The sequence below is a fragment of the Hipposideros armiger genome, unplaced genomic scaffold (assembly GCF_001890085.2).
Source record: "Hipposideros armiger isolate ML-2016 unplaced genomic scaffold, ASM189008v1 scaffold_58, whole genome shotgun sequence".
NCBI classification, from domain to species: Eukaryota; Metazoa; Chordata; class Mammalia; order Chiroptera; family Hipposideridae; genus Hipposideros; species Hipposideros armiger.
Genome location: NW_017731408.1, coordinates 2,907,984 through 2,935,244, shown reverse-complemented (window position 1 = coordinate 2,935,244; position 27,261 = coordinate 2,907,984). Strand labels below are relative to the sequence as shown.

General features: G+C 34.9%; 1 protein-coding gene across 3 annotated transcripts in view; it reads left to right on the top strand.

Moving 5' to 3' along the window:
• The window catches only part of FBXW7 (F-box and WD repeat domain containing 7), a 192,273-nt gene that overhangs the window by 93,657 nt on the left and 71,355 nt on the right, over nucleotides 1-27,261 (top strand). The window contains exons 2-3 of one of the 3 annotated variants that reach the window (XM_019641224.1): nucleotides 8,634-8,683; nucleotides 9,439-10,002. In XM_019641224.1, coding sequence (XP_019496769.1) covers nucleotides 9,508-10,002 — 495 coding nt within the window. In that variant the 5' untranslated portion in view covers nucleotides 8,634-8,683; nucleotides 9,439-9,507. Of the gene's footprint in view, nucleotides 1-8,633; nucleotides 8,684-9,438; nucleotides 10,145-27,261 lie in introns of those variants that run through there. The other 2 variants (XM_019641227.1, XM_019641225.1) reach the window with 2 other exon arrangements.

Here is a 27,261-nt window from a genome sequence, read left to right as displayed (position 1 = left end):
ACTGTCACCGTACTTCCCACACATACACCTAACTTGCTTAGCTCTATCTAATGACTTCAGGACTAAATTGCTGAGGGAGGGAATAGTAAGAGGGAGAAGAAGAGCCATCTAGGTTTCTTAAATGCAGCTGGCTAGAATATGGGTCCATTCAGTGATGCAGGAAAATAGTGGGAGGATCTAAGAACAAATTTGGGCATCGTGTGTGTGTGTGTGTGTGTGTGTGTGTGTGTGTGTAAAAGGAATTTGAGTTTTAAAAGAATGAATTTGGGGTGACTGTGGGATGTCTTGGGAAAACTAAGTCTCAGTAGAGGAATTTTGCTGGAGATAATAGAATTGTCATTAGCTCTATGCCATATTTGAAACGCTAGGTTTCAGAGAAACTGCAGCGAAGGAAGGAGCTGACAGTGAAAAACAACAATGCTGCCTGAGTGATGATACCAAGAAAAGGATGACATCAAGGGAAACTAAAGGACAAGAGAGTTATAAAGAAGAGGGAGTGCTTGTTCAACAATGTATAAAGCTATAAAAATGGTAAAAGATTCACAAGGGTTTAGCAACTGGTTTACAATTTAGTTATAATGGAGTAAACACAGATCGCAGAGGTAGTGGAGTTGAATGGAAATGAATTAAATTTGGCCAAAACAGAAACATGTATTGTAAATGAAATAACATAAAAAAATAGGCATTGTCATGTGGACTGAGAAATAGTGTTTTGTGTCCTTTCTAGTAAAGATGTATACGATTGATTAGGCAATGCGGATTTAAAATTTTCAGTTCAGAACCATAAAACTTCACGAATACTTCCTGTTTGTATCATAATATTCCCCATATTGTTCCTTTGGTATTGATTTTGCTGATCTGCATGACTAAGGATCTGTTGGCCAACTTTGCAGTCTCTGGAAGATTTTCACCTTAAGTAGCATATGATTTTCCACTTAGCTGCAGTGTAGGAGTCCGTGGAACTAAAATTACTCAAAAAATTATGTGCTTTTGAAGCATTAATCTTTTTAGTCATGTATTTGTTTTTTTTATAGCCTGTGTTGAAAATAACAAGAAATTTGACAAAGAAATAAAAATTATTTTTACGACTTAGAATATAATTTATAAATAAATGTTAAAATATTATATTTATACCCTATCAGTTTCAAAAGTACTACAAGTGACTTGTTTAGTACAGACTCCAACTTTAAAAAATGTGTTTAAAATAATTGAAACCATTTTTGTGGCCTGGCTTAAAGTTCTTCTTTGGTGAAGAAAGACTGCTCAGTACATGACTGGCTTTCAAAAGAATTAATAATTATTTACTCACTAAAGAAATGTTTTGAGAACCTACTAAGCCAAGCATTTTTGTAGGTGGTGAAAAGGAAAATCTCTTTCCATATGGAGCTTAAATTCTAGTGGGAAGAGGCAAATCATATGTGAATAAATGGATAGATAGACACTTCCATAGCAGGCACTGTTCCAGTGCTTTTATACATGCCATGGAGAGGGGTAAAGAAAGCATGGTAAGGGACAAAGGGAATGTGATGCAAGGGAATTATTATTTTACACAGGATAATTAGGTAATGTCATTGATTAGGAGATGTTTGAACAGAGCCCTGAAGAAAATAATGGGAAGAAACATGCAGATACATGGGGTAGAGCATTTAGGCAGGGGGAATAGCCAGTGCAAAGGCTCTGAGGTAGCAGCATATTGTTCCTCTTTAAGAAAGAACAAGGAGAAAAAGAGTGGAGCAAAGTGAAAAAAAGAATAGTAGAATATGAGCTCAGAATGGTGGGATGTGTGTAGGTTATATACGACCTTACAGGCATCCATAAAAATCGGAACTGTTATTCTGAGTGAAATGGGAGGCTTTTGGTGGATTTTGAGTAGCAGAGTGATTTGACTTTATCATGTATTCTAGTCAGTTTGACCATAGTAATTAACAAAGCAATTGTTCATTTGGAGTATAGAGAATTACAATAAGAAGTCAGAGTGTTAGTAAGTCATGTAGCCAGAAGAAGACTCCTGATAATTTGGGAGGCTGTTTTAGGGTTTCGTGGAAACCCTAAACTGCTTTCAGAATACCTTTCCAAGCTTTGAGTTATTCCTCCTCCGATCAGTACAGTGTGGTTTCTTTTTCTGCCATCTATGACTTCACGCTTCTTAAATGATTTTATAGTTCAAGCCTAATGGATCCTGCCTGCCATATACCTTCTGGAAATGTTAATATTGCACAGTCATTTGGAGGCTTTGGCAATTGGCTTAAGTCACCTCTTGCTTTATTAATGTAACCAGAATTCCTCAATGTCTCCTGTGATTTCAATGTTAATCTTTGCCTTGGACTCTTCTTTTGAGGCTCACAACTCTAGTTCATTCTGAGACAGGCTTCCAGAGCTCTCAGTTTGTTTAACGTGTACTTTGCCAACTTTGATTCCTTTAAGCATTCTAAGATGAGCAGTTCAAATGGTTTTGGATAATCAAAGTTCTTTTGAAAAGCAAGGTTCATGAGAAACTAGTTCAAAAGTTTGTGAGAAGCTAATTAAAAAAAAAACACTGAAATTAGGTCTGAAGTACCCCTGAATCAATAGGTATGATGACTAAAAGTTACCTGGTGTTTTCTAGGACTTGGGCAAAGTCACAGAGTAGTTCTTCTTTATTTCAATAACCTTATTTTTTAATTTTTTGAAGACCAAAATGATTATACTTCTTCATTTCGGAATGGAGCTGGCTGTAGGCATTTCCTCCTTTAGGTACCCCTAGGTTAGGACCTCTGGACTTCACACTGCAGTGAAAGACCTGCCAAGAATAGCATTGTTCTCCCCACTTACAAAAGGAAAAGTGATGCCCTACCCCCCCCCCTTTTTTCCCCTCCAGCGATTACTTTATACAAAGTCCAACTTTATTTAATATGGGTTATTTGAACTTTTGAGGTATTTGAAAATTTTAGTGATGAATATCTATATTGGAGCTTGTAATGTCTCTAATCATTAATCCTTTGTTAGATTCCCAGACCATAACAATAAGCAGTGCTGTGGCATCTTCATTGATATCTCAGAATAAACAATGTGTGAATCCTGCATCGCAAGTAGTGCTCTGTCTAGGGGATTTAGATAAAATAGGTACAATCCATCTCAATTATCTGCAGATTCTGTATGCGCGAATTCACCTACCCACTAAAATTTATCTGTAACACCAAAATCAGTACTCGTGGTCCTTTCTCAATCATTCATGGGCATGGGCATGGACATGCACAGAGGATAAAAAAATTGAGTCACCAGCTGAGGTCGAGCAAGGTGACACTGTCTTCTTGTTTCAGCTCTCATACTGTAAACAAGTGTCATTTTCCTAGTCTATTTAGTGCCACATTTTTCACAAACTTTTTTGTGCTTTCTTTTGGGGGTGTGTGATTTTGCTGTTTAAAATGGCCCCCAAGTAATGCCGAGGTGCTTGCCGTCTAGTATTATGATTGCCTTATGGAGAACATGAGCCTTGTTCACACACGCGTTAGTTATATAGTGCTGTTGGCAAGTTCAATGTTACCAAATCAGAACTATATATTAAACAGCATATCTTTAAATAGAAGCCCATATATGAAAAGATTACGTATTGGTCAATTTTCAAAAATGTTGTGACCAGAGGCTTATAGGAACTTAACGCTGTGTTTCTCCTAGGAGCAATGGTTCAGTGTCTGTGGCAATTTCTAGAACACAATTGCCATCAATAATAAGAGTAGACTGTGTTTAAGGGTGGTGATTTATAGAGACTTTAGGTATCTGAAACATTTTATAATTCCCTCTCTCTCTGAAATCATTGTTTTAGGTCTGTTTAAATACATGCATACAGAGTTATAATGAAAAATCTAACATTACTATGGGTTCTGGTCAGGTTAAAAGCCATTGATTAGGGCTGGCCGAGTGGCACGTTGGTTAGGAGTTGGCTTGGGACGACAGCTCTGAGCAGCAGGGTCCCGGTTCAGATCCCACATGGGCCAGTGACGCTGCGCCCTCTACAGCTAAGATGGTGAACAACAGCTCGATCTGGAGCTGGGCTGCCGTGAGTCGCCAGCGACGGTGTAGGCTGCAGTGGGGCTGGCCGGCAGCGGGTGTGAACTTTCATGAGCTGCCGTGAGCCGCTGTGAGAGGCCATCCAATGGCCAGCGACTGACTGTCTCTCCCGGGAAGAGCGCAATGATAATACCAACATGGGCCAGTGAAGCAACGTCCTCCACAACTAGACTGAAGAACAAAAGGACAGCAACTTGTCTGTTCCCCTTCCCCAATTCCCCAATGCTGTTCCCCTCCTCCAATTCCCCAATAAAATATTTTTTAAAAAGCCATTGAAAGTCATTGATTAACTTGTAAAGAAACATTTCTAAATATTATCCTCTAGAAAATAAATATGTGCTTGAAACATATTGGGTGCTCAGAAAATATTTGTTTTAGAATAATAATCTTTAAGCATTGTAGTGATTCTGGTTTTGGAAAAGAAGGCAATATCAATGTTAGAGAATAATATTCGTTTAGGATTTTGTCACTTGTAATTATGTAGACTGAGGCACATGAAAGAAAAGTCACTTGAGTGTCAACTTCTGGTCCCTGTTTTGCTTGAGGCCCACTATCAATCTTGAAAAATTTACTTACTCTCTTTAAGCCTCAGTTGCCTTGTCTGTGAATTGAGAGACATTTTCAATTTGAAATTTCTGTGGTTTTCTTTTATCAGTATTATTCCTGACTTTGAATCATTTCCAATCTCATTATGTCCAATTGTCAAGGAAATCATACAGTTTAATGTCAAAATATATTAGCCATCAGATTTTATTTTACTGACCTCAAGTGTGGTCTCATTCGTTATTGATAAAAATATGTAATGTATTTGATATATCTTGACATTATATGCTTCTACTGGTAAGAAAACATAAAAGAGCATCCTCGCATTTTGCATTGATTATTATTATTTTTAGGATACAGCATTCTGTTTATTGATATTTGTATTTCATATGACACAGTATCTAAAATTATATTAAAAATTGTTCTCTAAAAAGTTTAGAATTCAAATTTTGGAAGCAAAAATATGTATTCTTTTGCTAATACATCATTTATTCATTTTCCTATATGACAGTTCCATTTTTAAAAAGTTTTATGATTATTTTTTTCTTTTTCTTTTTTCTTAAAGTTTATTGAGTGACAGTGGTTAATAAAGTTACATAGGTTTCAAGTATACAATTCTGTAACACGTTATCTATATACCACATTGTGTGTTCACCACCCAGAGTCAATTCTCCTTCCAGACAGTTTCAAGTTTTAGATCATGGGTACTTAACTTTTCTGTTTTAATGTGGGGCTTCATAAACTATTTTTAAAAGGTATTTTCCTCCCTTAAAAATATTTAGTAGTTAATTCTGACTTCTTATTAATTACTGGATAAATGACTTATTTAGGTCATTGGCTTATTTAATAGGTTATTATTAGAACTGATTTCCTAGAAGTATTGTTTTTGTTTAATTTCAAATTTATGAATACCAACAGAAAATGAAAAATTTCCCCTATTTCCATTTCCATTCCTAAAATAGGTCAGAGAAATCCAATCCAATATACCGGGGGTGCCAAAAAAATGTAAACAAGTAGATACTTTGGTCAGTGTTGCCCAAGCATTAGTTTGCCATAATCAGAAGTGTCTGGACGCTGATGGTAACCATTTTGAGCACCTCTTGTAATTGCAGAAGTCGAACGTGACTTGTATTCATCTTTTGCTATCGGTATATATTGAGTATTACAATTTTAATACAGTTTTATCCTTTCTTAAAATGTATATACATCTTTTTGGCACCCTGTGCATATAATACTTTAAAAAAAATTTCATATGTCTATCAATTAGGTATTTTTAGCCCCTTTTAATGTTTTGAAATTCCTGTCATCTGACTTTAGCTGTGTTATTGTTTATATTAGCAGTGTTTTAAATCTGATTCTTCTATTTGGGTTTACCATTTGACCAGGTCTATTTATAAGAATTTGTATTATTTTGCAAGTTCTTTACATGTCACATTGTAAATATGAGAGTCAGTTAACCTTATTGGCTGAAATTAAGACACTTTCTTTTCTGTTACCCCCAATATAACACTAACACAGTGACAGTGATTGGCATTTTTATGATTCGTAATTGGTAACAGAACTGTTCATTGATGACAAGTTCTGGTGCTATTTTAGAAATGCCAGTCATAAACTTTCTATTTGTCGGCAGGCTGGCTGCTGCTATTCTTTATTACATGTTATAACCTTTGTTCTCTCATCTTTTCATTTTGTAAGTTGCTCTTAATATGTCATTAAACCTGTTTCAATCTTGTGAAAATATGCCTGTTATGTTGGGCACACAAAGGGCAATTTGCTTGGGGGCTGCATTATTCAGGCAATGTCCCGATTTCATGCTGTTTTATGCATAAGCATGCAAGTGAGAAATGCCCTTGTTAGTGTTAGGAGATCCAGCCTTAGATACAGTTACTAAAGCAAGATTTTGATTTTCTCTGAAGAAAACCTACGTATAACAAATTACCCTTATACATTAGGATGCTGTCTATATTCATTTGTGATTTAGGTCAGCATTTTTCAACATGTTATTTTTTAACCTGCTTTCCTGTGATGTTTGCAGTTTGTTTTTGACATACACTGCCTGGTAAGATTTTGATGACCTTTATTTTCTGGAATTTATCTTCTGAAAACAATAGATATATTTAATATACTTTTTCTAAGGAACTCAACCCTCTCCCTTGCTCAAAACTGATATAGTTATATATATTTGATGGTTTCATTCTACCTCAAATAGAAATTTTGTATTGTGCTTGCCTGAGATGTAAATATGAACTACTTAACTTCTAAAAACCACATTTCATATATCTTGCATCATGGTTTATTGATTACATTTTATCATCAAAATCACATGTACAAAGGAAAGCTCCCTTCCTCGCTCCCTAGAGAACTATTTCACTACCTCTTGAAATTTCTGATACCTCTCCCAAGATCACTCTTAGCTGATGACCTTGCTTCCTACTTGAACCAATTAAAAAAAAAAAAAAAGAACGAGAAGGGAACTTGCAAAGACTCCTACTACTATAAATCCCACCTACTTCCAACTATTTTTCCACATTAAGAAATATGGTAAAAAGAAATAAATCCAAAGTACCTGTTATAACCACTCTGCTTTTCCATTTATTGTCATAAATGAAGTATCCACTTTACAATTAAAACTAGTTGTTGCACTTTTGAATTTATTCACATCCCCCCTTAACCACCTAAGGACATCACTTCACCATTTATTCTCTTTCTGGCTTACATTATCAACTTTTTGTTTTGTACTGGGTCATTCTTGTCATTATGCAAACATGGTGCTAGTTCTCCAATCTTACAAAAATAGAAAATCTTTTCTTGACCCCATTTTTTCTACCAGTTACCACTTTTTTTTGTCCTCTTTTGCAGCAAACTTGTAACTTGTCCATATTGACCGTCTCTAGTTCTCTTTCCCCAGTCTCTTAAATCTACTTTAATTAGACTTCAACTACCAAAAATTGCTCCCATTCCTAGTGACTTCCTTGTTGCTGAATCCTAATGGTCATTTCTTTGTCTTCATCCTATTTATCATCAGTAACGGTTGCCATTATTTGCTTTCTCCTCCTGGATGTGTGTGCATTATGTGGCTCCAAAGATACCACTCATTCCTGGTTTTCCTCCTTAGTCATTTTTGCTGGTTACTCCTCTTCTTTCAGAATGGTGGAGTGCTTCAGGGCTCAATTTTTGGAACTCTTCTCTTTCTGCACTTAGCATTTCTAGTGTAAGTAGAATTGAAGTACGTATTTCCCCACACAGACACTACAGCTTATTTGTTAGCATGTGTAGAGTATAGAAAATAAAATGAAATATTGTTATTTTAAAGTTATCTTTTAGACTTTCTTGACCCCATTTGAAAGCTTGCAATGAAAACGGTGGACCTTTGGGGGATTACCACTACTGGCAAGGGTTGGAAAAGTAGATAAGACTTTTTTCTAAAGACCATTGTGATATAATGTCGTTACTTTTAGGGTGTGATAGAAAATGGTTTTGTATTTCTTAATATCTTGCAAACCTTAAAGATATTTTTAAAGGAATTTTATATGAACTTGTTAATGTGTTGGCATTATTTTATGTAACATTAAACATGTCCATATCGATATCTGTAAAGAATATCTATTAAGAATAAACATTATTCCATCAGATCAAATTTTAGAGCCTATGTTAAAAAACAGAAAAGTAAATACGTTGGATATATAAAATTTGAGATATATTTTAAAGAATAAATTCAAAGCACCTTATATTACCATTGCCAAAATACAGTTTACATTTTGAAATAGTCTTCTATGCAGTTTAAAAATCATGCCATATAATATGATCATATAATTTTCTGCATTTTCCTCTTAGCATAATATAATACAAACATCCATGTTTTCACAATTTTTAAAATGTGAACATCATGTTTAGGGATTGCACTGTATATATCCTATCTCATGGATTGTTTTGTCTTGAACATTTAGGTTTTGATTATTTTTATTTACATTTATTTTTATTTTTTGCTTTTGTGGATAAAGCTGCAGTGAGCAATTTCTGCATAATTTTTTTTTCTGTTTTAGGATTACTTCCTTAGGATAGATTGCCAGAAGTGGAGTGACTGGGTCACAGGGTATGATCTTATAAACCTTTTTTCCTTTAAAATTTTTTGTTTGTTTATTTGCTATCCAGTTGATTTGTAGTCATTGTAAAAAGTGAAGCTCAGAATGATTATACTTGATACCTGTCAGAAAACTGTGTCTAAAGGCAAAGTTCTGTGATTAGAGAAGTTTGGGGAATTCCTAGGGTAAAAAAATCCTTTTTAACTTGGTTTACTCAGCATTTCCTGAACTTAACTGAGCATTGGATGGTTTTTTTTGTGATACACTTCTTAAAATTTTGTGGAAGTTTTACGAAGACATAGTTTATGAACTGATCTAAAAATTGAAAGTGTTTTTATTGGTCAAAGCAACTAAGTTAAGCTTTATTCTATTTTTTTTGAAAGAGATTAAAATAAAGCTGTTTACATGATTTTTGTGTAAAGCTTTATTTTTATTTATTTTTTTTTTTAGCTGAGCCATCCCGCCACCTGTTGGCAGCTCACGGCTGCTCAGCTCGGGCTGACTCGAACCACTGTTGCTCAGAGCTCAAACTCTTGAGCGAGCTCTTAACCAACTGAGCCACTCAGCCGGCTATAAAGTTTCATAACTTTTACAGTTTAAACTTTCTATGTTGATTCCTAAGGAGCATCTTAATGCCTTAATGACCTCAAATACTTTTTACGATCATTAATGAAATTTGTAATATAGACATAAAACATGAAAAAAAAAAGTAGAAGAGAATGTAGATTGTACAAACCTTTTCTGTCCCCCCCATTTTTCCCTACAGAATGTGAAAACCTTTGCATCTTCTGATAGTCTAGCCAAGGTCCAAGAAGTGGCAAGCTGGCTTTTGGAAATGAATCAGGAACTGCTCTCTGTGGGCAGCAAAAGACGACGAACTGGAGGCTCTCTGAGAGGTAACCCTTCCTCAAGCCAGGCAGATGAGCAGATGAATCGTGTGGTTGAGGAGGAGCAGCAGCAGCTCAGACAGCCAGAGGAGGAACACACTGTGAGGAATGGCGAAGTCGTCGGCGCAGATCCTAGACCCGGAGACCAAAACGATTCCCAGCAGGGACAATTGGAAGAAAACAATAATCGATTTATTTCGGTAGATGAGGACTCATCGGGAAACCAAGAAGAACCAGAGGAAGATGAAGAACATGCTGGGGAACAAGATGAGGAGGACGAAGAGGAAGAGGAAATGGACCAGGAGAGTGATGATTTTGATCAATCTGATGACAGTAGCAGGGAAGATGAACATACGCATAGTAACAGTGTCACAAACTCCAGTAGTATCGTGGACCTGCCTATTCACCAACTCTCCTCCCCATTCTATACAAAGACAACAAAAGTGAGTATATTTAGTCTGCTGTGCACTCGAGAAATTTTGCATATCCATAGTCATTGTAATAAAACTTTTCTCATGGTCTTTGTATTATGACAGAATATTCTTCAGATGTGTAATAATAAAATGAGCTAATATTTGTTTTACAGAAAGTATTAGGAAATATTAGAAATCGAAATACTGATGGAGGGAAGGTAATTGATCTTATTTATTATAAATATGAAAAAACAATATCAAATTTTATTATAAATCTTATCCCAGGGACAGAGGTTAGTAGGTTGTGTGCAGTGGAGAGGGTTGGAGTGAAACAATATTTGTATACATCAAGTAGTAAAAATCTTTTCTTATTTACAAAATGCAGCTGGTGGGGTGGGCTGTGTATTCATTCACAGGTGTTACTACATGGCCCAAGTTACTGGAACTTATCTCAGATTAGTTTTCTTATTACGATGATTAAAATCAATGCTTTGTAAATACTCTTCTCTTCATTATGTAATTAAAGATGAAACTACAGCCTGAATATTAATATTTAATTTTGGGGGAAATCTGAGTTGGTATTTTTAAACATTGTATTAGACACAATGTTTAAGAGTAAACATTTTTCCTACATTACAAAACAAGAATGTGTGGTGCTGTCTTCACTGCTTGCTTTCCTCCAGTTGTTTTATTAAAATTTAAACATTCAGGAACACCAGGATAATTGGATTTTATTTCTGGCTCCATTTCAGTAGAATACTCCATTTACTTCTCAAAGTGATTTGAATACTTACCATAGGGTAACCAAACCATTTTGGTTGATATTTGACTGTGAGAGGTAGGAGATGATGTGAAGATTTCCAACTTAATGTCAAGTTTCTGCTACTATTTCCCTTGCCTGCAGTTTTCCTTTCCCTTCCCATTCCTGGGAGATGGCTCTGTTGTGTCTGCCTCCTTATGTCAGTTAACTAGTGGTAGCCCATAGAGTTAGCCATAGACATATTTTGAAATGTGGATGAGGAATCTTATCAACTCAGAGACTTGGTGATTAATCTAGTGCTAGTGCTGAGAAAAACAGTTCCATTGATGTAGTCCTTAGAACTATGCCAGAGATTAGGGACTGGAATACACAAGCCAGTCATAATATTACTGCTTCCCAGTATTATCTTTACTACTAGATAGGTGTGGGGGTGCTGAAACGTTAATGTCTGCCTGAGCTGGAAGGAGGAAGTGATTGGGCAGCTGCAGTAAATTTGGACTTGCCAGTGCTTGTTCTTTGGGGTGGCATGTGGGCTTCTTTCCTCAAAACGTTCCTGGATACTGTATCACTTAAAATGGTGGTGATGACAAGGGGCAGAGATTGTGGAGAGAATGAAGCATATTTCTCTCACTACCCAGTCTTTGTATTATATTCTCTTCTCCTCCCACCCACTGAATTATAGTCAAATGGAATTATATAGTGTCTGGGCTTTGCTTCAAAATAGTATCTAGTGGGAGAAAACGAAGGAGGGTAGAGATTGGCCCTAAATTGCTTATTGTTGAAGCTGGGTTCCAGGGACATGAGAGCTCATGGTTATTATTCTGCATAGTTTTTAAAGTATGTTTAAAGTTTTCCATAATACATTTTTAAGTTGTAAAAATATGAACACACACACACACACACACACACACACACACACACACAAAATCATAATTGAAGTCAGAAATAGGAGTTTTCTTTACATGTCTTGGTCTTGTTGACCAGCTCCTTAGTCGAGTGAGTGCTAATTTCTCTACATTGAATTTTATTTTCTCTGTATTTTGGTGCTATTAAAATTACAAGAAATTTAATTTGACATATCATGTACTTTTCGCCAGAGTTAGAATTTATTTTAATCAATATTTTAGGCAGTGTTGCTATCTAATGGTCTATTCAAAGAGGAGAGAAAGTAAAAAGAATTATACTCAGAATGAATGAGGTATGTAACAACTTCTATCCTTTTTTTCCCCCTCAGAATTCTCAGCCAAAGATCTTTTTGTTTGCGTGCTGTCTGTTTTTTTATTTTTCATTTGAAAATTAAATAAAAATCATGAATATACACATAGAGTAGACTAAGAGTTTTGCTATATCATTTTTGCTTCAGCATGTAGAAACTTGAACTCTTTCTAAAACATGTTTATCCATTATTTCCCTAGCCTGCCTGCAGGTTTTGATTTTATTTAGTTGGTTTGATGTAAGATGGAACTGGATTCATTAGTTCCTATTGTGGTTTTCATCCATTTTATCACCCCCTTCTCCAGGTGTTAAAGCCATGCTTTGAATCTCAGGCAGGTAGATGGCTCTGACACTAACAGCTCTAGCCCTACCTTGTTGTAAGACTTAGACCTTTCATAGTGCAATTTACCCAACTTCAATCCCTATCTATTCCTCTCTCCCTCAAAAAGAGAGAGTTTATATATATCTTTTTTCTGAGGGTTCAGTTGGAGGAATTGGGGGTATAGTATTTAATTGCATTATTTTATCAAAGAGAGTTTAATCAAAACTAAGCCTGGCTTAACAGTGCAAAGCTATCAAAGATTTCTGCTGCATTTTAAATTAAAAACAAGAAAGCTAGATCAGATCTTTTTCCAAAAGGAGATGGCATCATAATGTTCATTAGGAAAACTTACAGTGCACAGGTTTGATAGGTGCTTGACTTTTCCCTTCAAGATGAAATTGTAAACAGAACTTTTAGATATGTCTTACATATAGTTACATAGTTACATCCTTAAAAACAAAGTGTACTGAATTTTAGTCATTTTTCCTTGGTGACTCTTGAGTTCTGAACACAAATGAGTGTTTTGTACATACAAGGCCACAGGCGTGGCCTGAGGACTGATAGCACCAGGGGTAAATGTGTATGCGTTTATGTGTATATTTGTGTATACACATATACATGTATACATGCTTTTGATGTATTTATTTTGAGGTCATTTGCCTCCATAATTATGGCAAAGAAAATATAAAACTATTTGATTGCCAAGGAGAGATGCTCTTCTACAAAATAGGATTTCAATCTGAAATTGGCCTGTTTTTGTTTTTGTCTAGTTCTGAATCTTTCCTTCAGGATCATTCCCAAAGTACTTGACTTTTCCAGCAACATTTTTAAAACGTCACTTATTACTGTGTTGTTTAAAAAGAGAAAGTTATCTATGTGTATAAATGTATTTAGTACAGTTAATAGGGAAAAGCTCTCACTGTTTGAAATACTTTATTTTGGAGCAGCTTTAAATTCTTGATCATTATACACCTAAGACACTGCTACACACATTACCCCAAGGTCACAGTTTCAAGTCCTCTTAAACTGACTTTTGAGAAGAGTGGAGATATAATAATCATTTTAAAAATCTCATTTTTTAATGTTAATATGGGATTAGCCTTCTACAGTTTGACCCATTATACCTTTAAAATGTTATTTTTTGGCAGTTTCTTAAACATACCCTGTGGGCAGCCAGATCTACTTACTTGTCATCCCTGAACGTACCTTATATGCAAATATAATGTTAATGAAAAAAATAATTTTTGGTCCTTCCTTGCATTGGTGTTTTCTTTGAAAGCATGTTGAAAACTATTAAAATTCCTAGGACAGTGTTTTTTTTCTTCTTTCCCGAGTCACCAAAGATTTGTTCTTATAGGAGCCTATGGCAATAATATACATTAGAAATTCCAGGCTGTCTTCATGTTTAATGTTAAGGGTAGTATCAGTCAAGAGTTGGTAAGCCCATACTATTTGCTAGTTCCTATAACAGGTAAGTAAGCAGAGATTACAGAGAGACTACATGATTCACCCCAAAATCACTTGGACAAGAGATTTTAATCTAGATCTGCCTAATTTCAAAAGAACCTTTTTCTTTCCATGTGCTGTGCTGCCCCCTATGGTAGAATATGGCAAACATTACTAAAGATTTTTAGCCTAACTACAAATCTATTTAGGTTCTAGACTATGTGTGGAGTGTGTGGAGTGTGGTGGTGGCTTTCTAATGTCATGTCACATTTGAAATCGCCAGAGCTTCCTTTTGGAAAATACAAAGAGCTCAATTAAATGATTTTCTTTTTGTATTTAAGTTAACAAACGGTACCGAATATATGAGGCCTTCCTTGAGGTTAAAGTCATAACAGGAAGATATGACAATGAAGTTTGAGGCTGGATAACAGATATCATTCTCTCTAGAGTCCATTAAATGTGCTTCTTAACAGGGGCTGTGTGCTGGCTAGTTCTGTCAATTGGACTAGTTTGCCTACAAATTCTAAAGTCAATTTGCTTCCCCAGATAGGAATGCCTCGCTCTTCAGTTTTAACTCCCTCCATCAACAAGCAGCCTTACATTAAAAAAAAAAAAAAAGAAAGAAAGAAACTAAAACTTGTTTTCTGAAGAGATGCCCAGTCCTTACTAAAGACTCATTTTACATGTTTAATGCAGAATAACAACTCTTTTTACTAAAATGAAAAGCAAATGAAATTACCATTATACCAGATCTTATATCCTCCTGACCTTTCATGAGGGGGACCATGTTTGAGCACTGATTTCTGCTGCTGCTTTTTCTGTCTTAGTGCCTTCTATCTGATTCTCACATAACTTCATTCCATACCTCAAATTAGTCTGGTTTTTTCCTATCCTAAAATTAAACAGTTTTTTAAAAAAATCCTTTTTGCCTCAAATAAGAAATAACTGTTTACTGTTTCTAGTCCACCATCCTGCAACCACTCCCTTGAACTGAATATAGTGAAAAAAGCAATGAACTCTTTAAAGAGTTCTTTGTATAACCAGTTCTTCACATCTCTAGGACTTAGGTGCCACCTGGCAATTCTCTAAGGTCAACTTACCACATTATTAGAAGAGTAATAGTTAGCATGGCAGTATCTTTCTTTGTTTTTAAGACATTTATTTAATATGTAGTTTCTTTAGAGAGTTACTTAGAGTAGCTTTGATAGCACTTTGGCTCTCCATGAAACATGAATATCTATCCTTTTAAAATCTTTCTGTTAGCAATTTCAGAGTCTGTCTTTTAAAGCATAATTCTGAAGTGCTTTACCAGGAAGTCTCCAGTACTTTTTCTCCCTTCCCCTATTCCCAGCCCCACTCACTTCTTCAAACTAATAAACACATTTAAACCACTTAGGTTTTCCATCCTAATTTTAAGTCTCCTGAGATAGAATCCGAATTGGAGGGGACCTTTGAGATCACCAAGTGCAAACCTGTGCCCTGGGGCTTTATCAATAGATTTAGGCTTGAAAATGAAGTCATCACTAGAGAATACTACAGTGTGAAGTAACATTATATTTTTAGACAGTTTTTTATGTTGACATCTATTACCCTTCTTTGGTCCTTGTTCTTCCATCCAGAGCATGACAGCTCTTATAGGAGAAGAGTGCTATCATATTCATCCATAATCTTTTTCCAGATTGAATGCCATCAGCGTGTGTTCCAGGATTACCATCCTGGTTGTCCACTGGACAGATTGTTTTTGAAGTGTTGTGTCCTGTAGACAATGTGGTGCTGCTGAGGTACAGTAGAGCCAGACAATCACCCATTGTTATTCTGAACATCATTGCAATGGAAAACAGCATTGATGATGATATTAGTAACAATGATAAGCCATTTATTGAACACTATTTGCTGTGTGCCTGGACACTGTGTTACATTACATATATAATCTCATTTAATCTTCAGAATTCTGTTTATGTAGGTTCTAATTTTTATCGCCATATCAAAGATGAGAACCAAGTGAAGAAGAGAGGTTAAGTAATTCATCAGTGGTCAGTCAGCTAGTAAGTAGTATAGCTAGGATTTGAACCCAGATTTCCATCTGGGTCCAGGTTGCACTTTTGTTAAAATTTGAAAATTCAGTGAAAGTGTTAATAATTTTAGGAGGAGGTGGACTGTGGAAAAACCCATAAAGCCTACATCTGTTTCATGTTCCCCAAAGTTGCCCCAACTTAATCTCTGTTACCATGGTACATTTATTAAGACTGATATCACACTGTATTAAAGTTGTTTTTCTGCCTCCTATTCAAGCTCTTTGGTTTCTTATTTATCTTGCCTAATAACATTTATCATGTATAAGGTACCCCGGTACCCTATAATTTGTCAGTAAATAATTAGTTAATCCATTTTTCACATATTACTTGCCAGCCCTTGACCAGGTGGATGCATATTTTGCACTGCTACGGTCGGTGTATATAGTATTTTGCATTCCTGCTTTTTTTCAGCATCCATGTACAAATTTTTGTGGAGGCATAACTTTCATCTCCTTTTGGTAAATAGCAATGAGTGCAGTTGTTGGATCACATGGTAAGAGTGTGTTTAGTTTTGTGAGAAACTGCCAATCTGTCCTCCAGAGTGCCTGTACCATTTTATGTTCCCACCAGCAGTGAATGACAGTTCCTGTTGCCTGCACTTGATGATATCAGTGTGTTGATTTTGGGCCATTCATTCTCGTAGGTGTGTAGTGACATCTCATTGTTTTCATTTGAAATTCCCTAATGACATACAATGTTCAATACCTTTTCGTATGCATGCTTGCCATCTGTATGTCTTTGGTGAGATGTCTGTTCAGACCTTTTGCCTATTTCTTTAATCAGGCTGTATCTTTTCTTATTGTTGAGTTTTAAGAGTTTTTCGTATGTGTTAGATAACAGGCCTCTATCATATTGTCTCTTGCAAATATTTGCTTCCAGTCAGTAGCTTGTCTTCTTATTCTCTTGACATTGTCTTTCACAGAGCAGAAGTTTTTAATTTTAATGTTCAGGTTATCATTTATTTCACATATGGTACCTTTGTATCTAAAGTCATCACCATACCCAAGATACTTTAGGTTTTCTTCTATGTTACCTTCTAGGAGTTGTATAGTTTTGTGTTTTACATTCAGGTATATGATCCATTTTGAGTTAATTTTTGAATGTGCATGTCCAGTTTTTTCATCAATGTTTGTTGAGTGGACAGACCATCTTTTCTTTTCCCCATTGTGTTGCCTTTGCTCCTTTGTTCCTTTGTCAAAGATCAGTTGACTATATTCACATAGGTCTATTTCTGGGTTCTGTGTGTGTGTGTGTGTGTGTGTGTGTGTGTGTGTGTGTGTGCGCGCGCGCGTGTGTTTTCACAACATAAATTTGCCCCAGGGTGCCTTTAGGAANAAGTATACACTTCAGTGACATTAAGTACATTTGCAATGTTGTGCAGCCATCACCACTGTCTCCAGAATTTTTCATCTCTAACTCAAGCTCTGTACCCAATGAACACTAACGCCCCTTTCCTTTCTCCCCCTTATCCCTGGCAACCACCATTCTACTTTCTGTCCCTATAAATTTAACTACTCCAGGTATGTCATATAAGTGGAATCATACAACTTTTTGACTGATTTTCTTCACTTAGCATTATATCTTCAAGGTTCATCCATGTTGTAGCGTGTGTCAGAAGGCTGAATAATATCCTACTGTATGTATATACCACATTTTGCTTACCCATTCATCCATCAGTGGTTACTTGGATTGCTTCTACCCCTTGGCTTTTGTGAATGATACTGTGATGAACATGGGTATGCAAATATCTGTTTGAGCCCCCGCTTTCAGTTCTTTTGGGTGTGTACCCAAAAGTAGAATTGCTGGATCATATGGTAATTTTTTGAGGAACCACTATACCATTTTCCACAGTAGCTGCATCCATTTTACATTCCCCCCAGCGATGCACAAAGGTTCCAGTTTCTCCACATCCTTGCCAGCTCTTGTTATTTTCTCTCCTCACCACCCCCATGTTTGTTTTTTAAAACGCCAGCTATCCTAATGGGTGTGCAGTGCTGGTTCGTTCTGATTTTGACATAAAATTGTCCTAATGGTTAGTGACACTGAGAACCTGTACAGGTGTGGGTTGGTCATTTGTATATCTTCTTTGGAGAAATTCAGTTGTTTACTTTTGTGTAACTAAAAACCTCTGCTAATGGTTTTGCATTTTTAAACTGCATTTTAAATTGTGGCAGAAGAGAAGGTATACTTTAAGAAAGTACTATCATGATAGACTTGGTAGTATTTCTTGGGTATGGATTGACTTCCCAGCAGCCCGCTTTATATTTAGCAAGACAGATCTCTCCAGAATCAGAAAGGAAATCATCCATTTCTGACACTTTCTAATTCTCTCCGTATCACATTCTAAATGCCCACTAAAGATCCACAAAAGCTGCTGGAAGGAGAGTTANACTTCAGAATTTTTATAGGAGAAATAAATAATTGATAAATAATATTTAGTTTAACTGAAGGTTAATGAACGTTTTATGCTTAAACTTGTTCATAAAAGTAACTTAAAAGAGGAACCTTAAAAACTGGTATTAAAGATGTTTTTATCTTCTCTCTTACACTTAAATTATAGTTTGAGAATTGTGGAAAATTAAGTTGCTTTAAATCACTTACTCTGTCATTACATGAGGCTTTTGCATGACTGAAATACCTGTAATCACTGTGTCATTTTTGTCATAGTTGACTTAAAGGTATAACTATAATAATTGTCAACTAAATTCTTGGTGAGCAGCTGTTTCAGACCAATTAACAGCTGGGGTAACTCAGCACAGACTGTAAGAGTTAAACTTCAGTTACGTTACAGGCATGGAGGACTTCATACTGGGTACTTCTGAAATACTTAAAAAATTTAAATAGCTTCAGGTGTTCAGCACGGTGTTAGGCATTTATATTCACCTAGTATATTTTGTATACTGCTATATTTATTTACCTGCGGTATCAACTGCAGGTAATTTGGCTGAAAGTTGATTGAGGTAACAGTTTAATCAAGGATCATTTAGTTGTAAATATATTTAGTTGTAAATAAGTAGATAGGTTTGAATCATGGAACTTCTAGTGTACCATACGGTGTTTTAGTCATCATTTTAAAGGACTTGTTTGGTTGGTTTTTCTGTATTTTAGTTTTTAACTTTATTTTTAACCAATTATTTAGAAATAACTGGAAATTTCTAACAAAATTCAGATGCAACCTAAATGTCCAGCAATCAGACCTTGATTATGGAAATCACAGCAATTACAATACTTTATGTAACCTGGTATTATAGCAGTTTTATTTTTAAAATGCTACATATAAATGTATATATGTAATACTTCTCTTTTGCAAATGTCCAGTTAGTTACCAGGTCACATTTTTATACACTTTTATAATAAAACTGTATGTGCTGTTTCAGAACCCAAGCTAATTTCTCTTAAATAGTTAGGGGCTGCCCTTGGGGCCTGGATAAAGAAAATTAGCAGAGAAACATAGTAATATGTTATGACCCATTAAATATTTCCATTCATATAATATTTCAAATACATTATAATTGGAAGTTGTAATCTTAATGAACACTTGAAGCATTTAAATGTCTTTTAGAACTTTTTAAGGATTCATTTTAAATGCGACTTCAACTTTTGTAAAGCATTTCTAGTCATTTGACTTACGCCTTTTATGAGTAACAAAACTTAAAAGGAATGTCACATATTAAAAATTTTTTTCATACTAAGTATAATTATATTTTTGTTTCTACAATTGAAGTGACATGTTTGGAATATTTTTCACAGTTGTTACTAATACAAACTTGACAGTTCATTGATCATTAAGCAAAAAGTTTAATTTGTGATATATCATCATTTTCGTCTGTGTTTAAATTGCTCCATCTTTGTACATGAATTGCTTAGACTGTGGAGACTTTAACATTCTGGTATGTAAGGTATTAGGAAAGACTGAAAACAATGACTTAGATGTAGAGAATNGCGTGTGTTTTCACAACATAAATTTGCCCCAGGGTGCCTTTAGGAAGTCATTGTGGGGTAGCTTTTCTCTGTTCAATCATAACCGTGGTGTGTATGTTGGGCTGGTAATATTAGGCAGAATTTTGATAGTTATGGTCAGCCTTTTTTTTTTTAAATTTAGATTGTTGACAGATCTGATGCCCTGAGCTTCTACTGTGTGTTATAGGACCTTCTACTTTGCATACAGAAAATGCTTAAAAAATTGAATTGAACTTTCAGAAAAAAAATCTTTAAGTGTTTTTACAAACATGATCTGGTTTAATCCTGTTCCACTTAATGTCAACATTTGCAGGTCTTTGAACCTAAGTACAAGACTTTAAATTTGTCACTTTTAGATTTTTTCTATTGTCATTTGACATTGGACTACTATCCTCACGCAGTTTCCACCAAGTCCTCCTTACTAAGATTAGTTTGTATCAAGATTCTGTCTTCTAGCATTTTCATTGTCCCTCCCAGTTTTGTGGTTTTTCAATACATGTGTATCCACATTCAGATAATTAAATCAGTGATATCTTCAAGTGAGGAAATGAAAGCTCAGTTGAGACCTAAAGGGTAGGTAGCATTAAACAGTGTTGCAAGGCTGTAAAGAAATGAAAATAAGTAGTCATAATATTTTTGAATAATGCCAGAAATTTTAGAAATAAGTGTAGCACTCTCTGAGTATTTGAATATATTCCAAATATCTGTAGAGGTTTATATTGGGCAAATTTGTTTAAATTTTCTGTTTATATCCTATCTGTTTCTTAGTGGTTTACCGATGGCTGAGTGGTACTTTGGAGGGTTATTTGCAGTTTCCATGCCATAGGCAACCTAATTTCCTTGATATTTTGAGGATCAATCTTGATGCTAAGTATAGGAACTTAACAGAACCTTTCTGTAGTTTCTAAAGTTTTAATTAAAAATATTATTTGCTTAAGATTACAGGAAGTAAATGACAGAAGTGGGAATATAATTTATCATGCTTGCATATCATCTCCTCCGTCGTCCTCTAAAACTCCAATATGTAAACAATAAATATAAATATAAAAAATATTTTTAAAACTTAAGTCCATCCAGAAATTAGTGTTTCACCCACTTTAATTTAGACAGTAATATCAATTTTAATGTTTTTCACCAGTGATTATAATCTTAAGAATCTTATTAAGATTCTTTTCTGCTTGTGAAAATACTTTTGACTTTGGCTGTTGTCATAAAGTCTCAATCCCATCTTTGACCTCTCCTCTGCGGGGGGGAGTGGTCACAATTTTAATGTATTGCATTGCTTTGGTTGCTATAATAAATCTCTATTATCTATAAATTACAATAAAGAGAAAAAATGAGTTAACACTATTATTTTTGTTTCTTCTTTGAAAATTGCCTTAAATTCAATACTGTTTAGTTTTAATTGAGAAAATCTGTTTTTTTTTTCATTTAGGATTGGGATTTTTTTATTGAAAAAATTTAAAAACATTTTAGAATTCTTTCAGTGAATACTCTAAATATGGATAGTAGTTCAAAAGAAGGCACAAAGAAATAAAGCCACAGGAGATACAACATATTTAGGTTTTTGTAGAAGTCATAAATGAATATGTTTAGCATACTTAGTAAATCAGAGAAAGGATTATTTTTCACTGTGAAATGTCATATATATGAAGAATTAATTACTTAAGAATTCTTCTGTTTCTTGGTTGAACACTAGAGGGCCATACAGTACCTTATTGCTATTGATGGAGCTGCTTTTAATGTATTTAAATATATTTCCTAAGTGCTTGTATTTTTTCTGCTCTTTGTTCTGGTATACTGTTTTTTGCTCAGAATTTGAAATTAATATAATTGCAGTAGTTATGTATAATAACTATATAGCCCTATAGTATGTGAGATACCTAGGATTGTCTTTTTTTTTTTAACCAGCAATTGCATATCCTCATTTTGCTATTTGAAAGCAACAATGACAACAAAAAGTAAAGAAAGTGAGCTTTGGAATAAATGTACATATGTGCACAAACTTACTGTGTTTTGGGAATGTAAGGATGCTTTTTGAAGATTTCTTAAGTATTAGCACATAAAAGCATTAAAAATAAGAGTCCTGTCATTGTTAGTTGCTCTGGGCTTCCTCAGCATGTATGGAAGAAAAGAATGATCCCTCTAAATTCTTGTCTAAATTGTCTTTTGTGTTAGCATAGAAGGTAATATTGTAGGGTGTTACCGCCTGATCATTCTTAACTAAAGAATATTTGAACAGATGATTTTTTTTTAATTGTTAGTTTTGAACAGATGATTCTTCTTCCTCAATTTCTTTTTGTTGCTTGAGGTAAAGAAATGAGAAATATAACCTGCAGGGCCCAAATAGGTAGTGTGGCTAAGTGAAGAAAGTCATGAAGATTGTTCAGGGTCTTATGAACTGCAGGGCTGTATGCCTTTCCTAAAAGGTTTCATGTTTAGTTAAACAAAGAAAAAGAATAACATTGTGCAGGCTCCAAAAAAAAACCTGTCTTTGAGCTATATTTGACCCGTGGGTTACTATTGATTTTGATAGCTTCTAAAGAGGATGTTCAACATCTTAAGTAGAGTCTTAGTTAAATTTTTATTTCTCCCCTAGGTGTACTTTAGAGAGCACTCTGCGTTATTAATTTCTGTATTATGTTTCGGGGGGTGGGGTGGGGATGAGGACATTTTCTCTTTAGCTACTATTTACACTTCCCTCTTTGTGAAGGAATATTAGGATGAATTCTGGGGAAACACACTGTTTACACCCAGAGGAGACCATCAAAGGATCATGTAACAGAAAGAAGGAGCAATAATACATTTAAAAACTTAAAAGAATCATCTTTTGAGTTCTTCTTCCTTAGATTTAATTGTAATATCTTAAATCATTTCCTTAAATTAGTTACTATAATGAAGTGACAACTTCAATGTTTAGTTCTGAATTTTACTTTAGTATTCTTGAATATTGAAGAATTTATTTCCAATTTAAAGCCATTACTATGACAAACAATATTCTCTGATAATCAAGTTCTATTTTGTATATGTTTGCTGTATTTTATGTCACTACTATTTTGTGAAAATCACATTTATTGCTGTATTTTGATAGATTAACATGAGTTGAAGTGATTAAACACTGAGCTCGAATTCTGATCTTTTTGCTCAGGTAATGAAATTAGCTATTAATGGCATAATCTATTTGGTGAATGGTAAATGGTCGAGTGTAAAACAAGTGAAAAAAAAAGATGAATTGAAGACGTTAAAAAATTATTGTCTTTTAAACATGTATCTGGAGAAAACATTAGCTTACTAGTTAAAATTCGGTTCAATTTAGCAATATTATTGAGCACTGAAAAAGTGGTGATTTCTCTTCCACGATGCGCCACAATTTAATAGTAGCTTTTACGGAAGTGGTAGGGGAGGGTTGGGGCACCTTACTATGCTAAATGCGCACATCTGCTCCAAATACATCCACTTCAAGTATGTTTCATTTCAAAAAGGTTAATGGGGGAGGTGCAAGTGCAGAATTGAGGGTATGTGGTATTTTACAAAGATCACTTTGATTCCCTCAAAAGTCAGAAGGTTTGGGAAAGTCAGGTTAGTATGAGTACTAATGGTATTTCTAGAATGTCACCTGTATTGTAACTTATTTCCATTAGTGCTTCCTTGACTACACTAAAATGATTTTCAATCAGAAAAATTCTTAACCTCACTTTCCCATATCACAGTTTATAGGTGACACAAACTGTAGAGGTGGTAGAGGCCAAAAAGGTAATTTAAATGAATAAAATGGACTAAATGTAAGACCCAGGGAACCAAAGCATTTCTAAAGGAGGGTCACTGGGGGAAAATTAGGATCCTGATATTGCCATATTTTTCCATTTTTCAAAAGTCACCAGGATTCCAGATTTTTAGATGATAATTTCTCAATTTTTTATGTTGACTTCTAAAATTTTCAGAAGCATTTCTGTAGGCCTGTTTGACCTGTGGATCACCCATTTTCCCTGGACATCATATATGGAAAAGAGCGCTGTTCATCACTTCGCAAAATTAAAATATTTTGCATGCAGTGCAGATCCATTAAGGGTATTGAGTTGTGTGGAGTGTAAGTGCAGCATATACATAGCACATTAAGTGTCTTAGTCAGTGATCTAAGGGCTTTTTTCTTTATGAAGTCAATATACTGGGTTTAGGTGTTGAAGTGCCACATGAATTGGCCTCAGTTAAAAGAAATGTGTATTGTAACTTCCATAAGGGATTTGAGGCGGCCTATATGTAGGAGAAGCAAATATAATAAAATGGTCACGTGTACTTGAAAAGCAGAACCAGGAAAAATACTGGAGTAGACAATGAAGACAAGGCTATAAGAAGACATAAGGAGTGAATTATGATGAGTTGAAGTAAGCTGCGAATAGGATACAGGTTGGCCACTCATACGGGCCCGCACCAGAATTCTTCCAAGTGTGACAAGAGACCAGATGTACCAGAAACATCTGGAGTGCTTATTATAAATGCGAATTGCAGGGTTACACTCCAGAAGTACTTAACCAAATGTCTAGGGTTTGGATGAGCTTTTTTATCAAGCTCCCGCATGATCCTAACATAGTCTGAAGTGTGCAGAACATTGGCCTATTTGTCTTTCTGCTTCCTTGTGATAAAATTAAGAAGAGGATGTGCTGTGTCCTCTCAGGAAGAGAAAACATGTCAGTCACACGGACACACACGCAACCCCTTTTTCTAGTATTATATAAAAGGCATTTCTCCCATGGGGCTTTATGAGTGATTCAGGGGACTGCTCTAAGTAGCATAATATCTATTACAAATACATCAATACTTATAAATAGTGGTAAGTAGAGAGTGTGGTCTCTGAAGTCAGACTGTGAAATTTTCAAATCCTGGCAGTTTTGTCACTTGATCTCGGGCAAAGTGTTAACCTCTCTTGTACAGCTAGCTGTCTTAAGGGTGGTAGTATATTATCAATGATATAGTATTATTGAGAGGATTCCATGAGATAATGTATGAAAAGTACTTAGAAAAGTGACTGGCAGATAAGTAAGTTCTTACTAAGTTTCAGATATTATATTTCATAAGATTATTATAATGTTATAAGACTATACTAAAACTAGCTTAACTAACTAGTCCAGGCTTGAGTCCTCACATGGAAATGTTCAGAGGAGATGGAAGTGCTAGTTCTATGATGATGCTTGGCTGTTCTTGAACTGAACAGCTGGAACCAGAATAAATGCAAGGGAAGATTCCCTTTGGTACTTGTGTATGATTGTATCTTATGATTATATCACAGTTAAGATGTGATTATAAACAAAAGCAGTCATTGACAATGGAAGAATAGTTTCAGTCAGGTTGAAATGATCTCTATTTAAGATATATTTTAGAGAACACATTTTGAAAAATGTTGGTATAGCTACTAGCTGTATCTGTAGAATATTAACTTGATTCCTGCTAATAGTAAGAATTGTCAGGGTAGCATCTTGCATGTAAACTTGAACCTCTAATTATGTGAAATGTAAATAGAATGATGATTGTTTTATTAGTTCACTAGAGCTAAAAATAATGTATACGATTTATTTTTCCCAGAAAAGGATTAACTTCGTTCAAATGTACCAGGTTCTTCTGTTCAATTGGTCTTTGCTGATGCTGTTATTAAAGGTAGCTTCTCTGCTTTAGAAGTAACAGTTGCTTTTAGAAAATGCTTTATTTTCAAAGTGAAAATGCTCTAATTTGCTGTGTTTCTGGTTGGTTTTAAATGAGAATTTCTGGTTATTAGAATCAGATTCAAATACAGCATGGAAGTATGAAGAAAGTACTGGTGAATTTGGGTCGTGTGCCACTAGTTATTCATTTCCTTAGCTACAGATGTTGATTTTATGTGTCTACATTATAAATTTAATTTTCTAGAATGAATTGTTTGTACTTTACAAAAATGCTGCCATCTGTCTTAAGACAGTGAAAAATTTAAATATACTGAGGTACATCTGTAGTATTTACGCTTACAGTTTTCAGGTTTATTTCTTATTACTATTTTACTGTTAACTGGTATAGAAAAGAAGATTAAAACTTTAAGATTGAATCATTACTCTATATCATTTAGATATATAGTAAACTTATATTTAATTTTGACTATACTTTTTGCTTCTTTACTCCAAAAAGGAACAGATTACAGACTAGCGTCTTCTCTAGTATTTTTTTTAAACACATTTAAATTTGTTGCCAACATTTAAAAATCTGGAGAATGCACATAAAAATATTGTTTTTCTTCACCTTCTTTTGCAAATGTGGAATATCTGGCCTTACTGGGCTCATGTGCTTACATGACAACAATGAATTGCATCTTTTAAATGTACTTGACAGGTGTTAAACCTGACCTGTTTCTCTCCTTTATTTTACCAGCCTGCTCCTCTATTCATTTGAGTTAGCTTGGAATAAAGACAAAAGCATGATTATAGGAAATCCAAAAGTAAGTTGGTTTTTCCTTTATTTGTCACATATAAAACTAGTTTGGATGTAAATCCCAGTCAATGTAATATGTAACTGTTTGTCAAGTTAATTATTAAAATAGCCAGACTTGCTGAATACCTCATTTCCAGTGGGTTATTATTATTAAGGTGAGAATTTGTCACCAAAACTTTTGCCACCCTCCAAATACCCACGCACTTAAATTTTCATTTTGGATCACATGTTATTCTTTCCATTCTTGGTAAATTTTGAAGTTCATACTCTACTATGATGATTATCATATTATAACAATAAATTCTTGGAGCTCCTTATTTTGTTTAAGGTGTTTCAGTTACCTATATAATCTATATTCAGTTATAGCCACGTACCCAATCACCCAAAGCTTTATAAATTATAACAAACAACAACTACTTTATTATTTCTCATTGCTCTTGTAGGTTATGAATTTGAGAAGGCATCACTTAGGCATTGCCGATTCAGGATTGCAGTCAGAGTGTGTCTAAAGGTGAAACAGCAGGGGTCTTGAACAGCTGGGGGCTGGCCAAGAACCTTTTTCTCTTCAGAAAGTCCAAGGACTTCTTCACATACGGTCTTTTTACCTGGGCTGGTTTGGCTTCTTCACAGCATGGTGGCCTCAGGGCGATCAGGGCAGGTGGAAGCTAAATCTCCTCCTTATGACTTAACCTAGGAACAGACTGTATCTTTCACATTCTCCCCTGAAACAGACTCTACCGCCCAGTGGAAGGAGAGGCAGAGTATATTCATTGTAAGAAGAGCATGTGAGATGGGGGATATTGCTGTGACTATCCCTGAGAAACACAATTGCTCAATAGGAGGTCATAATATCTTTGCTCTTATAACTTTTTTTTTTAATTTTTAATTTGGATTTTATAAAGATCACGCTCATTAAAACAGATTGCATATATAATATATCATATTTCAGTTATCTAGAATTCAGTTATCAGACAAACTTACATATCTGAAACATATAATAACAAGTGAATCTCTAGACAACTAGATTAGAAAGTAATACAGATAGGTTACGCTTAGCAATC